Source organism: Toxorhynchites rutilus, chromosome 3, assembly GCF_029784135.1.
Source record: "Toxorhynchites rutilus septentrionalis strain SRP chromosome 3, ASM2978413v1, whole genome shotgun sequence".
Classification (NCBI taxonomy): Eukaryota; Metazoa; Arthropoda; class Insecta; order Diptera; family Culicidae; genus Toxorhynchites; species Toxorhynchites rutilus.
The window spans coordinates 14687651-14702942 of record NC_073746.1 but is presented as its reverse complement, the minus strand read 5'-3'; the positions used below and the strand labels follow the sequence as shown (position 1 = coordinate 14702942).

The following is a 15292-nucleotide window of genomic DNA, read 5'->3' as shown; positions in this document are numbered from 1 at the left end:
CGGCACAAAGCCTTTGTGTGAGGCGTTTAGTTTCTTGAAGAACTTCCGCGCTTCTCGAGAACGATAAAGCAGCTCCATCTCCTCTCACTCTTCCTCTTCTAGGCGGCGCTTTTTTTCCCGGAAGAGATGTGTTTGCTGCTTTCGCTTCAGTCTGTATTGCTCCACGTTTTGTCGAGTCGCTCGTTGTAGCATGGCTGCGTGTGCTGCATCCTTCTCGTTCAAGAGCACTCGGCACTCGTCGTCAAACCATTCGTTCCGTTGTCCTCGTTGTTCATACTCGATGACGGTCTCTGATGTGCTTCTAATGGCTAATGGCTCAAGGTGTTCCAGCATGGCATCCAGTCCGTCTACCCCCGGTAACGCAGCATCAAGACGCTGCGAGTATGTTGCTGCAACGTTCGGCTCCTGTAGTCGTCGTAGCTGGTACCGTGGTGACCGCTGGTGTCTTATGTTATTGGCGACTGACAGTTTAGAACGCAGTTTGACCATCACCAGGTAGTGGTCTGAATCGATGTTAGTGCCACGATAGGTTCTGACGTCGATGATATCCGAGAAGTGCCGACCGTCGATCAAACGTGGTCAATTTGTGTTTCTGTTTGCTGTGGTGATCTCCAGGTGTAACGGTTTGGAGGCTGTGCCGATCGGTAGTTCTAGTGTTAATTATTGAGTAATTACAGATATGCGAGTTCTGCCGCGGACTTGTCTCTTTTGCCTAATATTTGAATTAAAATTATTTTACTTGCGGCTCATTGATCTTATTTTTCAGACAAACTGTTATCAGATTAGCACTGCTAACAGAAGAAAATCACAAACACTGTCGTCGTCTAGGATATCTTTTGACCCTTAACCAGTATGACCGTTGATCTCAAGTTTTTCGTTATTAAAAATGAACCAGAAGGGCAAAAACTTAAATTTAAGTTCAAATGTTATTCAATCATTCAATGAACATATGATAGATATATGCACATTGTTGATGAGTGTAATGAATCGTAATAGCAACAACTTATCTTTAGAAAGGTACGTATTCCGTCTCATATGAACCATTGTCTCGATTGTTACACAATACTATGCTAAGTTGGACATTAGATCACAACATTTACAATGTTCATTGAAGCATGGAGGCGAAAATAGATGTGAATGAGTCTTTTCTACAATCTACAGTCTAAAATTGTACATGAGCTAGCAACACAATACCACAAACATTCCGACTCAATAGTGATAATCTATATTTTGAATTTGAATTAATTAGCTTCAGCACATTGTTTACGATGTGATGACGCACTTCGATTTCGCACGACAGAAGTCGTTCATTAGTTCACACATTGGTTCGATTTTTGCTAAACTTATTTTAGGTTTCCTCAGGGTCAATTAGAAGCCGATATCGATAGAATAAGATAATCCAACAAATTGACACAACGTATGCATGCTTGGAACTTGTTGCTATCGAACACTCACTTCATCGTTTGAATAGTACATTCGTAATCACGCTCGATCAATTCATATTTATCTATCCAAAATGTATTTTATTGTAAAAAAATAAAACGATTCCACATCTACTCCTTCAAGTTGGCTTCGAGGTAACAATATTCTAGTCGTGCAACATACACGAACTTATGCAAACCATGTAACTGTGGTAAATTATTTTTGAGAAAACCGGTGCGTAATGCGTAATACTAACGCAGAATATTCTCATCCAAGAAACTATGTCGTTTACCGGAAGCGCCAGCCGACCATCAATTGAAGTACATATGTTTTGATAAAATTTCACTCGTTTCGTTTGAGATAAGATAAAGTATGATTGATTGTAGTCAGTGAGCGAAAGATTGCTACTGCGACGAAATAGAATGGGTCCTAGTTTTTCCGGTCGGCTGAAAAACACGTTTCTGCAATGTAGGGGAGTGTCCAATTAATAACTGATTAGACGTGTTATAGAACGAAACCCATATTACAGTTTGGAACATACCAAATGAATACCATTTCACTGATCGTGTTCACTAGAAGGAATTGACAAATTTGGTAGTGTTGTTCAATGATTATTGTTCTCACGTTGTGCAACGAGCAGTTCCTGAGGTTTGACACTTAATTTTACGTTTAGTTCGTGCCGGTCTTATCGGACTGACAGTGGACTTTTAGTGTAAAAAACGACTATGATTGAGAACGAGACATGGATATTATGAGACCGATGCTGCTACATCATTAATACTCATACCCCAAACGCCAGCAACCGACAGCTGTTAAGTATTAGATCTTTTTTTTTTGGAAAGCAGCACCTTTCGCTTCTGTTAACAAATCTGTATTGAAAAGGATAATAAAATGAGACCAATTCTAGTTTTTGTCAATGATCCCGTAACAAAATCCGTCGAGGATATGATAGAGAACGAAGCTCGAGTCCCGAAGGAGCCGACAAAATAAGGCTTTTAACATGCCCCATGAGGCGTTAACTTTAACCCTATAGCGCTTAAAACGTTCGTCGCCCCTTCACCCAGACATGTGTGACACTTTCGTCGTTCATATTGAATATGATTTTTGAAACGAATTTGATAGAATAAGCACCTAGGTGTAACTGTAGGATGTGTAGAAGAATAATTAAATTATAACCATATTATTATAATGTTTATACTATACTCTTTATTAATTTATAGTAGAGTAGTGCGGAGCAAAGGTGCGCACCTAACTGTTGTCGTCCAATAAATCCTGAAATAAAAGCAAATAAAATTCAGTTTGCTCACCAATTTGAAATAAAAACATTTTTCACTGGAAATTCATTTTGAATTATTTTTAAGCAATTGTTTATTTTTCTCTTTCATCTTGGATTTCGGTTTTGAGGATTCCGCTTGCACATACCAACAGAAGTAGAAATGTAATTAAAAGAAGATTCAAATCATAAATCACTTACTGATATGAACCTTTTCCTCTGAGCTGATTAAGAAATAACGAGATCTGCCGCAATCCGACGCTTCGAGACTTCCTCCCACAGCCTCTGTCGGGTCATTTCGAGCATTTTTGGAGAGCTTTTGTTAAAATTAGTTTTCTTCTGGTGGATCCCGTTAAAAAATTTGGTTGAAAACATTTTATAAATTGTTTGAGAGCAAAACGCTGGTGCGCACTTTTGACCCACAAGCAATTTTAAACTAATCGAATTTCTAAAAAATACGCTTGAACTTTTTCACAAAAATAAATCCGCACTGTTATCTACTAAAGAACGAAAGTTTCCTTGACAATGTAGTTTCGAACTTTCCAGTTATTTTAGGTAACTAAATCGTCATCCCCAAAATTGAAAAAAAAATTATAAAAACATTGCGAAGCTGCTCTTATCTCATAACTTTTATCCACTTTCATAAAATGTATCTTGTCTATATGTATGAGCTGCTGATGTTATAATCAAGGCGCCTAAAAATATATCCTAAGGTGGGCCAACTTGCTAAAAGCACTCTTCACCATCTTGGAAGTCTACTGTGTTTTGTTTGTAAACAAAACACATTACACTAGTGCCGCAGCTCGCTCCTGATCAGGATGTCTCTTTCACGCTTCAAGCAAATAATTCCCCTTCTGCTTTCTTCCGTACTGTTTTCATATACCGCTCCCCTAGCCAACTTAGTGAGGAAACGGCATCACCTTAGGATATACTTCTAGGCGCCTTGGTAATAATGTGTCAAACAAATACACTGCTGCCGAATTTTTATGCTCGTTTGTTTCATGAAGGCCAATACGCACTTTTGCCCCATGTGCACTTTTGCCCAGCATTACTCTACAGATGGTGTGTACTGCATTTTTTTTGCGAAACCTATATAATATGACTTTGTCACGTATTATTCTTATCAATTCGTCTTCAAATTATAGAAAATATTGCTAGATCAAGTAAAAGTTGTCTACAAACTAAGTTTGATCTTCATTTGATAATTTATTTGCAAGTTCGCATGACTTCTATGAAAGAGACATGATAAAACTACCTTTAAAATGGGAACAAATAATAATAAAGTTTTGCATTTCACGCAAAAGTAATCGATTTCTTTTTCCCCAACCTAATACAGTAGAACCCCGATTATCCGCAAGCGGATGATCCGCGGTGTGGATTATCCGCTGAAGCGAGTTCTATAGAACTTCCCGAAATTTGTCAGTGAGTGGTAGGCTCTTGATCCTTTGTTTTGATCATGGCATCCACATTATCTTTCCTCTGGTATAAATGACTTTACAGATGAAAAGTTGAAAGATCGCTGTATTGATAAAACATGCTTATATTTTTTTTTCGAAGTAGGACTACGTCTTTCATTAGGGGTGCCAAATAAGAAAACAGGTCACGTTTTATGAAACAAAGTTAACGTTAATATCTATTTTTAATGCTAACGGATTTTGATGATTTTCGTACCAAACGAATCGGAAATACCCCAAGATTTGTTTGATATGCTATTCATTACAATTCCTTGGTGTGTGTGAATGGTTTAAATTGATGAAAACTAGAAGCATTTTCTTTTTTCCATACATTTGTTTTGCTCATTTGTGAGCTTACCTACCCGTGTCGTCAATAATAAGCAACTTATATAGTCGCGATAATATGCACAACTAAGGGGAATATTTGCTACAATATAATTTTCGGACCTCTGCTGAGGTAAACTTTCAGTCTCGTTCTATACTCGAGGAAAAGAATTCTGCCTTGTTTTGTGTCATACATGTCTTCGTCTCCCCTCGAGCTGTGGACGCGATCAACTTGCTGATATCTCTGACATCCGCGTTGATGGCATTGAGCTTCGTTTAATAGTTTAAGGGAGCGTCAAAGAATGATTGATTTCCAGGCGGAATGAAAACGTTTTTGAAATTGATATTGGGAATAAAAATTAACTTTTCCGTATCAAATTAGTATTCTATTTAAACGAAAAACATTTTTTTTGCAGGTGGTGAAAAAATCTCATACACAAATTTTTTTTGAAGACTGCTTTATATTATAATGAAAATATACAGTAACAATATGGGAAATGTATAGACAAATAGTTAAATGAAAGTCAGAAATACCTGTTTAAAATAATTAAATAACATGACGTGAAAATGTTCATTCAAATTTCAACATTTTAAAACAGGCTTCGTATCTTCTAAGTTAATGGAGCTTACACTAACGAGTTTCGGAAGCATGGGCATGGAAGTCCATAGTCATTATCAATCCATTACTAATTAATCATCAGCATTGATGCCGGGTAGTTTTTAATTTTTTTTTATTCAGCATGCGAAAATAAATTTAAGTGTTTCAACAGTCATGTTTAAATTAAATAACTTCATTTGCGTTGACTAACTGAGACCGACGGTTTATGTACGGTTTGTTTTCGAATGTTTTACAAAATGGGACTGCTTTCTAGTCGAATTTCTGACTGTTTTCTATTCACACCATATGTATCTTTGAGAGCTGGGACCGACACTGATATTGTGCAAACGCTCTTGATGCGGGCTGAATGGGAAGCGCATCATCAAAAATTCGGGAATTGACGTGTTAATATCTTCAAATTAAAAACCTTTTCCTATCTGGCGTCTCTGTTAAAGCTAAAGATCGGTGAGGGATAAACGAAGTAATGATTCTTTAGCATCTCCGCAACTCCGATGTGAGCTGAAGAGCTGCATTTTTTTTATTGCGAGCCGATCCGAATCCGCAGATGTTGGATGAACAGCTCATGAGCGGATGGCACATCTCTTAACAAATGAGACAAATATCAATTGGGGAGATATGTCATAATTTTTACTTTAATAAACTGTTATAACTTATAAACTGTTAGTTCTAGTTAAATGTTCTATGTTAAATGAGATTACAATGGAATGAATTTATTATAATAATTCCATTATTAGATCTGATACTGCTATAATCACCCTTATTCCGGATCCCGTTCGGGTTTGAAATTAGCAAAAAGATGCATTCTGTAACCCGTTCGACTTCGATTAAGCACATTTATCAATCCGTTCGACTTCGAATTATTTCGAAATTTGTTTTTCATCAATACAAGGATGCCAAATTTGCAGACATGCTCGCAATGTTACTGATATTTCATTCTTGTTGCAAACTCTATTCTGTTGTAGACTGTAGAATATTTTCAGTAGCAGACTGCAGGGATATGGTATTTCTTCTCTTTATGGGTTGGGTCAGTTCTCCGCGCATTTTTTTCAGCGATTCTCGTGGTTACAAAGATAGCTGGCAAATATTTATACACATCGACATTCCAGATTTTCGTTGCAGACATTCAAAAAAGTCATCTGGCATCTCTGGAGGTGACGACATTTACTTTGATAAAGGCCAAAACGAAAACAACAATTTGTGAACGGTTTTCATTAGGTGATAGTTCTAGACTTTTTGCAGTAAAATTTCTGAATGTTTTACAAATAGATCAAAAAGGCTCGAAGGTATGTATATGGTTTTTCTTAAATATCGATTACTTGCAATGTGAAGTGTAAAATGTTATATTTGAAAATGTAAAGCATTGCGCAATTTTTCAGAGACGAATGAACTCTCAGAGTTTAAAGTCTCTCTAATTCAATACCTTCCTTCCTTCCTTGCGCAATTTTGGTTATGATTTTATTGTTTAAAACTTTCAATTTATCAGATGCCAGAATCAACCGGAGATGTGGAAACCTTTGCTTTCCAGGCTAAAATCGCTGATATGCGTGAAATGATCTCTTCGGAATTGATTGAACTCTTCGGATGCTCTCGACAAAATTCGTTATGAATACAACAATGCTGGCTCTATCATCGATACTAGTATTGAAATGACCAAAGCCGATCTGGTTAATAAGCTTGGTACGATTACTAAGTCCGAAACGAAAGCATTTATGGAAACTTTGCAAGCCGGAGCCGACATGTGAGTCTCAAATGATTCCGACGGATCGCCACCCTGTCATGTGCATCGCACACCGTTCATTATTGCCTGATTCAGACTTGTCAACATTCGAGAATAACCGTGTTTTTAAATGATTGTCCATAGCTGTAAGAACGCGAGAGAAAACAAAAAATCTAATGTTATTTATTATATGGATACAATTTATTTCAAATTTTATCAAAAATAAATCAGCTTCGCGAGGCACTTGGGTGCACTTTTTTTTTCTTTACAAAAAGTTGATAACAAAAACCTAAAAAATGCACTTTTATCTTGATCAATCCCTGATTCCATAAGACACATACTTTTTGGTACACAAAACTTGGAAGCAATTTTTATAACATTTTCCAACTAAACCTTGCAGTTTTTCAATCAGGATGAAAGAAGCGCCACCACCTTCATTGCAGATCGATGCACAGTCTGGCCAGTCTTGAGATTGTACGCCAAATGAGTGACCAAACAAGCAGCCGACATTCCGATAGGATGATTGGCGACTACGACAACCGAGAAGGCATCGTTAAATTCCCACATGGCGACATCCTCTTTGCAAATACCGTTCTGCTGGAGTAATTTAGGAATTGCTAGCAGGCGCTTTTGGAAAATAAATTGGATTAATATCGGCATCAGCAAATCCAATAACGCGAGCCAATCATTTGCACTTGAGCTTTTCGGCCACTTCAGCTGTCATATAAATCGTCGCCGAAGCACTATTATTCAGAGTAGACGCATTTCCAGCGGTAACGTTTTCACTCTCACCTGAAATACTGTAGCCAATTTACTGAATTTGTAGAAATTAATTCGTTTATATCCCTCATCTCCGCTAACAACATTCGGCTTGCCGCGCTTTCCAGGGATTATCACAGGCGTTATTTCTGCATCAAAAATCTTTGCAAACCAAGTTGCAGTACTTCGTTTGTAGCTGTTCAAAGCGAATTCATCCTGATCCTGGCAGATTTTTTTCGCAGTATTTTCCGCGCAATTCCCCATGTGGAATTTGTTGTAAACATCGATCAGCCCGTAGAACACTATACAGTCCTGTATGGTTCATTCGATATTGACTCCATTCCTCCCGCCGGTACAACATCTTGTTGGCCCAGCATCAACGCTTGCGCTCCCAGCATAATGCTTTTCATTCCGGATGAGCACACTTCATTAACAGTTGTGCAGATTGTGCTTTTTTGAAGCCATGCGAAAGTGACCACTTGCCTAACAGGAACCTGGCCCAATTAGTGATGTCTAAATTTTTCATTTATTCGATTATCGATTAATCGTTGGGGTATGTTTCAATATTCGATTCATTCGAATAATTGTCTTTCAACATTCGATTAATCGAGCGAATATTTTTTCTTGTAATAATCACGTATCATGTTGTCATTCTGGTCGTGTGGTCTATCAGGTTGTCGATGTTCCATTATTCGATAAAAAAATGTTGGATAAAAAAATTATATAGCCTAATTCTTGACCTAGAATGCATTAACCTTGAGAAAAATGCCTTCTTTCATTAATCGCGATTACAATGACAACTATTCGATGTATTCATATTTTGATCTTAAATTATTCGATACAAAATTACTCGATTATAATTTCAGATATTCGATTATTTGAATTAATCGAACGATTAACCGACGTCTCTAGGCCCAATCCAGCAGCGTTCACATTACCCATACAAACTTCCTGTATGTCTCCTTTTGTTTTTGTTTTGGTTTCACAGTTGTCTGACTGCTGCGTTGAAAGTTCGACATTCGAAATTCACCGCCCATCAGGATTTGAGACGAACGGGTAGAATGCAAAATTTTCGAACTCGATCCGATTGTGAAATTCAATCAATCCAATCGCCGATCGTGAACCGGAATGAGGGTGAATGAAATACAATTTTGTAAAAAAAAACTCCACATAGGGACTCCGCATTTGTTACGCAAGCCCTTCTGAAACGCTTTGTTTATCCCATATGACAAGCTCGAATCATTTCGAGCATTGCACGTTTTCGAGCAAAAAAACGAAAAGCGAAGAAAAACGTGAAGCAAAACTACCCAGAACTAGAGGTGTGCAAATCAGCTCATCATGATGAACAGCTCTGATCATATCAGCTCATCTAAATGAGCTGTTCTTTATGAACAGCTCTTCAGCTCAGTTGTCAGTGCCGACTTTCAATTTGGGTCCCAAACTCGATAGCCACGAAGCCAGTTTGAAAATGTTAAATTTGAAATTTTTTTTTTCACACCATATTATTAATTACTTGAAACACGTATTCCAGACTATTATTTACAACAGACTCGGCGAGTACAACATTTCCGACATTTTTACTGAGGCTTTACATTACAATAGAAAGTTTTCTTCAAAAAAAAAAAAAATCTTATGAGATTTTTGCACCGCCTGCAAACAAAGTGTTTTTCATTGAAATAGAATACTCATTTGATACACAGAAGTTAATTTTCATTAATAATTTGAATTTTAAAAACGTGTTCATTCTGTCTGAGAGCCAATTATTATTTTTGGCGCCCCCTAAACTGGTAAACAAAGCTCAATGCCGTCAACGCGAATATAACAGTTGAAAAGACGAGGGACAAATGAAACTAAACTGATGTCTTAACACGAAGAGCGAGAGACGGTCAGTTCATTTGAATCTTACAGCTCACACACTCTCTTCAATTCTACAGCTCTTTTCTCTCCTTCATCATCATCAAAGTGAGCTGAAGAGCTGTTTGATTTTTTTTTGCGAGCTGTTCCGCGTCAACTCACTTCAAAGAGTCGATTCTTCGGAACAGCTCATGAGCGGATGGCACATCTCTACCCAGAACTGTCAGTGCGGTATCGGTGAATGGATCGTCGTGGGCAGGTGAAAAGAGTTTGGAAATCTCCAGGTATCAGCTAGTTGGGAAACAGACGGAATCTTCCGGGGTATTTCGGGAGTTACATAACCGGTGGCCGATTGTTATTATTTAGTGATTCAAAAGTAACTTGTCGCGAAAACTGAATGTCGTGAAGTAACCGAACTATTGAATCATTCAAGAACCGTCGCAGATTATTCTGATGTTTTAGGATCTTACAGGTAAATTGGCAGTTTTTCCTCACAAATATCTTCTGTTTAATGTTTTTGGTCTAAATTTGAGCTTGGGTCTATGAATCATCTTCATAATTTATTTCGATAAGAAAAAATTCTGAGTGAAGAATGAATCGATCGATCCAAGCAAACACATGCTTCTAATATCAATGTTTCGTAACCATTTCCACAGTTCTTGTTTTATGGCTTAACTGTGACATTTCGACCGATTGCTAATCTTTATCTGTTGTTTTTAGATAAAACTAGTAGAGATAAAAAGAGTTGAAGATGAGCACTGGTAGTACGGGATCTACTTTTCCGAAGTGGCAGCTGGCGATACTTATAGGCGCGCCGGTTGCGCTTGGTATTGGTTACCTCTATTGGAAGAAATCCACCCAACCTGAAGGGTCTGACGATAAGCTGAAAAAGAAGAAACTTGGCGAGCTCAAAGACAAAACTATTTCCCTCGACGAGGACGAACGTTCGCGCTCACAGGATGTACCAGCCAAGAAGAAAACACCAACGCCATTGGAGGAAGCTCAGAAGTTTAAAAATAATGGAAACGCATATTTCAGGTAAGAAATAAATTGGTTAACATCTTGTAAAGCGGTTATTCATTTGTATTGATTATAGAGATGGGAAATATGAACAAGCTATAGAGGAATACAATCGGGCCATTGAAAAGTGTCCGGATGCGAACGCAACAGATTTATCCACATTCTATCAAAATCGAGCGGCGGCATTTGAACATTTACAGAAATGGAGCGAGGTGATACAGGATTGCAGCAAAGCTCTTGCTTGCAATCCGAAATATTTGAAGGCATTGAAACGACGGGCCAAAGCCTATGAACACCAGCAAGATTTAGCCAAATCCTTTGAAGACACAACGGCTGCTTGCATCCTGGAAGGCTTCCAGAACAATAGCACTTTAATGATGGCGGATCGCGTCCTGAAGGAACTTGGCCTGCAGCATGCTAAAGAAGCACTGAAACAACAGAGACCTGATATAAGGCCATCGAAATTCTTCATGAAAACGTTTTTCGCCTCGTTCATGGAGGATCCAATCAAAAAAATGGTGGTAGCAAGTACTGACCCGAAAGGATTCGTGAAAGCAAAACTTCTGTTGGATCAGGGTGAATGTGACGAAATCGTCGCCGCCTGTACGGATGAAATCGAGTCGAGTGAAGCAGAAGCCGAATACAAAGTGGAAGCAATGTTGCTGAGAGCAACAATGTATTTGCTAACTGCACATTTCGATGAGGCAACAGCCGATTTGGATACGATTATATCGATGGAACTCGCGGACAAAAAACTACGGGCGAATGCACTTATCAAAAGAGCGTCGCTCGCTATGCAAGTTCAACCAAACACACCCGAGGTATGCTTCGTATACTTCACGCAAGCGGAAGAAGTCGATCCACATAACAGTGATATTTATCATCACCGTGGTCAGGTGTATATTTTGGCTGAACGGTTCGAAGAAGCCATCAAAGATTTCCAAAAAGCCAGCTCACTCTATCCCAATTCTGGGATCATCGAGATTCACAAATGCTACGCCATCTATCGACAAGCAATGCAAAACAAAGACGAATACGCTTTACGTGAGGTCATAGAAGGGTTCCGCAATGCGATCGAACGGTTTCCCGATTGCGTGGAGTGCTACAGTCTGATGGCACAGGTTCTCTCCGATCAGCAAGAGTTCCAGGAAGCGGATAACTTTTTCGATAAGGCGTCGAAAATTGAGCCCGAAAACGCGCAGATCCTCGTACACAAGGCCCTTTTGCAGCTGCAGTGGACTGCGGAGGTCAATCCCGCCATGCGGCTCATTGAGAAAGCGATACAGATTGATGACAAGTGCGGATATGCTTACGAGACGCTCGGTGCGATCCAGGTCCAACGGGGGGAACTGCAGGACGCAATCAGACTGTTCGACAGTGCCATTAAGCTGGCCAAAACGGAAATGGAGCTGGTGCATTTGTTCTCACTGAAAGATGCGGCGATTGCACAGATGAATGTTACGCAGAATATGGGGTTGGATATCCGAACAATAGCGGAACAACAGTCCAAAGCGATATGGTAGTAAGTATATGGGCTGAACCGTTTAGAGCTTAGAGTACTATTGTTCGCTTTTTGTTACAGAAGAGAACAAACAATCCAATCAGCTTTTACATTGATTCCGGTTTATGTTTGGCAATATTCTGATTTTGCTTTTTATCGCTAGCAAAATTTTGAGTTTTCAGTACTTGTTTTTACTACGGTGAGACTGTAGAAATCCTCTGTGTTCGTTTATATTGCACTTGTTTAGAAATAGTACGTAAATCCACATTTGTTCATTCAAATTTAGAGCTTAAACTTCAACAATTTAGAGTTTAAAGTTCAACCTTTGTATCGGGAACAATAACATTGCAACAAATTAGACAATTCAGGCAATGATATAAACTTCAAGAGAATAGATCAACATGATAATGGAAATCATGTTCGAGTGAAATTATAGGTCAAAGAGAAACATCCATGAAGCTAATTTGTGTAAAGCAACTTAATAATAAGAGTTATGATTAAATGCGAAGCAAACCAAATTAATCACGAAAGAAATTTCCATTTGTTGAGAATTAAAACTTCTTTAAAAAAATTCTTTAAAAATTTAACTTTGAGAGCGCTTAATCCAACATTTGGCCGTAATAATCGTCTCAGTCAGCAGCTTGTGCATAGTTTAGTGATCAAATTTGAGTATACTTTTTCGCTGTTGGATGTTCCCGTGTCAGCCGCCCCACACGAAGCAACGAAACGACCGAAAACAGTGAATTGCACGGCGTTTTCAAGAATTGGTCATCTCCCAAACCTCATTGTGGCGTATTTGCGAAAAAGATCTTGGGTTACATCCTCACAAGATCAAATGGGCTCAAGAACTAAAGCCACCTGACCATAGTATGCGCCGAAACTTCTCCGATTGAACTCTGGCGAATCTTGAAGCAAATGATGATTTTCATCACAAAATCATATTCATCGATGAGGCTTATTTCTGGCTAAATGGCTTTTCAATCAACAAAATATGCGTTATTGGTTAGATGCAAACCCACATGTGCTTCAAGAAACACCATCATGTTACCGTCAATGGAGAGTACTATCGCCATGTTGGCAAACTATTTTTGCCTAGAATTGGAAGATTTTTTTGACGTAGAAATACGTCTTTCATTAAGGGTGCCAAATCAGAAAACAGGTCACGTTTTTATGAAATAAAGTTAACGTTAATAACTATTTTTGACGTGAACGGATTTAAGATTTCGATTTACATACCAAACGAATCGGAAATTCCCTAAGATTTGTTTGATATGCAATACCTTACAATCCCATAGTCTGTATATGGTTAAAATTGGTGAAAATTGGAAGCATCCCCATTCCCTCATACATTTGTTCTGTCCATTTGTGTGCTTTTCCGAACAGAGCTATCAATAACGAGCAACTTATCGACGACCAACGAAGGGCGAATGAATTGAAAAGTTTAAACTCTCTCAAAGCCAAAAAGAAGAAGGGGTATCGTAAGATGTAAAGTGTCCGTGAACAAAGGAAAAGTAGAAGAACGAAAAGGGAATCTTTGCCTAGAGTATAAACAGTGGATCTCGCTGAGGCAAACTTTCATCAGGCTCCGTAATACAATTAGAAGACAGTACCAGCGTACGGGCCACCCTCATTTGAAGACAAGTTGTAATCGTCTCAAAAAGATTATCCATGCCAGAATGATGGATCTCAGAAATAGAAGATTTTCAAATCATCTCCGCTCGCTTCCAGACTGTGCAAAGCCTTTCTGGAAACTAGCAAAAATTTTAAAAAATAAGCCGAGACCCATCCCTCCACTTTCCTCTCCTAATCAGAATTCGAATTCTTTCCTACTCATTACTCCAGTTGAAAAGGCTAATGCCATAGGTCAGCACTTCGTGAACTCTCACAATCTTGGTCGCACCATGATCAGTCCACACGAGCCTATAGTAGTAGAGGACATAGCTAGGATTGCAGAACAACCAATAGTTTTATCAGAGGATTCAAAAATATCAGCTGATGAGGTGATAGCGGCCATAAAATCCACCAAAAACATGAAGGCTGCTGGAATCGATGGAGTGGTCAATTTGGAGTTGAAAAACTTGAGTGTTGACTTCTTTAATCACCTGACAGCAGTCTTCAATAAGTGCTTGGAGCTTGGCTACTTCCCTTCTCAATGGAAGTCAGCTAAAGTAATTCCAATTCTCAAGCATGGCAAAGATCCCACCAATGCCAAAAGCTATCGCCCAATCAGTCTGTTATCCTCCATCTCGAAAATATTCGAAAAGATGATTGTCAGTCGTTTACTGGAGTTCTCAAACCAAAATGATGTCATCCTTCAGGAACAATTTGGATTCAGAAAAGGTCACTCAGCATGCACGGGTAACTAACATCATTAGGCGGAACAAGAGCATTTCAAAAACATCCGCGATGGCATTGTTGGACGTCGAGAAGGCGTTCGACAATGTCTGGCATGATGGCCTTGTGTCCAAGCTTCATAGATACAACTTTCCGATCTTCCTTGTGAAGATCGTCAGTAGCTATTTAGCGGGCAGATCTTTCGGGGGACTTCTTATTCTGATACGTTCAGAGTAGATGCGGGTGTTCTTCAGGGTAGCGTTCTAGGACCTATCCTGTTTAACATCTTCACATCAGATGTTCCTCCCCTTCCAGGTGGTGGTATTCTGTTTTTATTCGCCGATGACACTGCCATCATCTATAAGGGTCGAGTGATCCGTGCTCTAACGAGAAGACTGCAGGAGGGCCTCGATGTTTTGTCCGGCTATTTCAGTAGCTGGAAAATTTGTATCAATGCGGCTAAGACACAGGCCATTCTGTTCCCACACTCTAGATCACATAAGCTTGTTCCGCCTAATGATGTGTATGTCAGCCTCAATAACACTCCCATTGAAAGGTCGAGGGAAGTGGTTTACCTGGGTCTCACAATCGATGCCAATTTACTATTCCGTCCCCATGTGGACAAAATAATTAATAAATGTAATATCCTCAAGAAAGTTTTATATCCACTGATCAATAGGAGATCGTCATTGTCCATCAAAAACAAGCTTGCTATACACAAGCAAATAATACTTCCGTTGATAGAATACGCTTTGCCGGTTTGGGAGTCATGCGCAAAAATACATCATACTAAATTGCAAATTTTCCAGAATAAACTACTTAGGATGATACTTGACAGTCCTCCAAGAACTAGAAACACTGAGATCCATCGTCTGGCTGGTCTTCAAATGTTGGTTGAGAGAAAAATAATAATTCTGGCTAGGCTTAACACTTAAACTGTAAATAATATGTAACCATAAACCAGTGTAAATAAAACATCATTTTTTTACTTTACCTAGGCAAACTTTCATTCTTC

The 15292-nt window shown here is 38.8% G+C and overlaps 1 protein-coding gene and 1 pseudogene across 2 annotated transcripts; one reads left to right on the top strand and one right to left on the bottom strand.

Moving 5' to 3' along the window:
• Nucleotides 1-7122: 7122 nt before the first annotated feature.
• LOC129772893 (acetyl-CoA acetyltransferase, mitochondrial-like) lies at nucleotides 7123-8605 on the bottom strand (annotated as a pseudogene).
• Nucleotides 8606-9626: 1021 nt separating this feature from the next.
• On the top strand, nucleotides 9627-15292 carry LOC129775670 (mitochondrial import receptor subunit TOM70). 2 transcript variants are annotated; one of them, XM_055780667.1, is made up of 4 exons: nucleotides 9627-9894; nucleotides 10143-10460; nucleotides 10519-11964; nucleotides 15276-15292. In XM_055780667.1, coding segments are annotated over exons 2-4 (1734 nt in total). In that variant the 5' UTR covers nucleotides 9627-9894; nucleotides 10143-10173; the 3' UTR covers nucleotides 15277-15292. The 2 variants fall into 2 exon arrangements, with proteins under 2 accessions (XP_055636642.1, XP_055636640.1); XM_055780665.1 differs by lacking the exon at nucleotides 15276-15292 and adding an exon at nucleotides 12025-12445.

What these genes read in the sequence shown, in the direction of transcription:
- LOC129775670 (XM_055780667.1), top strand. Translation starts at nt 10,174, where the DNA reads ATGAGCACTGGTAGTACGGGATCTACTTTTCCGAAGTGGCAGCTGGCG. An exon ending in AATGGAAACGCATATTTCAG is followed by an intron (nt 10,461 to 10,518) that starts GTAAGAAATAAA and finishes TATTGATTATAG; the next exon opens with AGATGGGAAATATGAACAAG.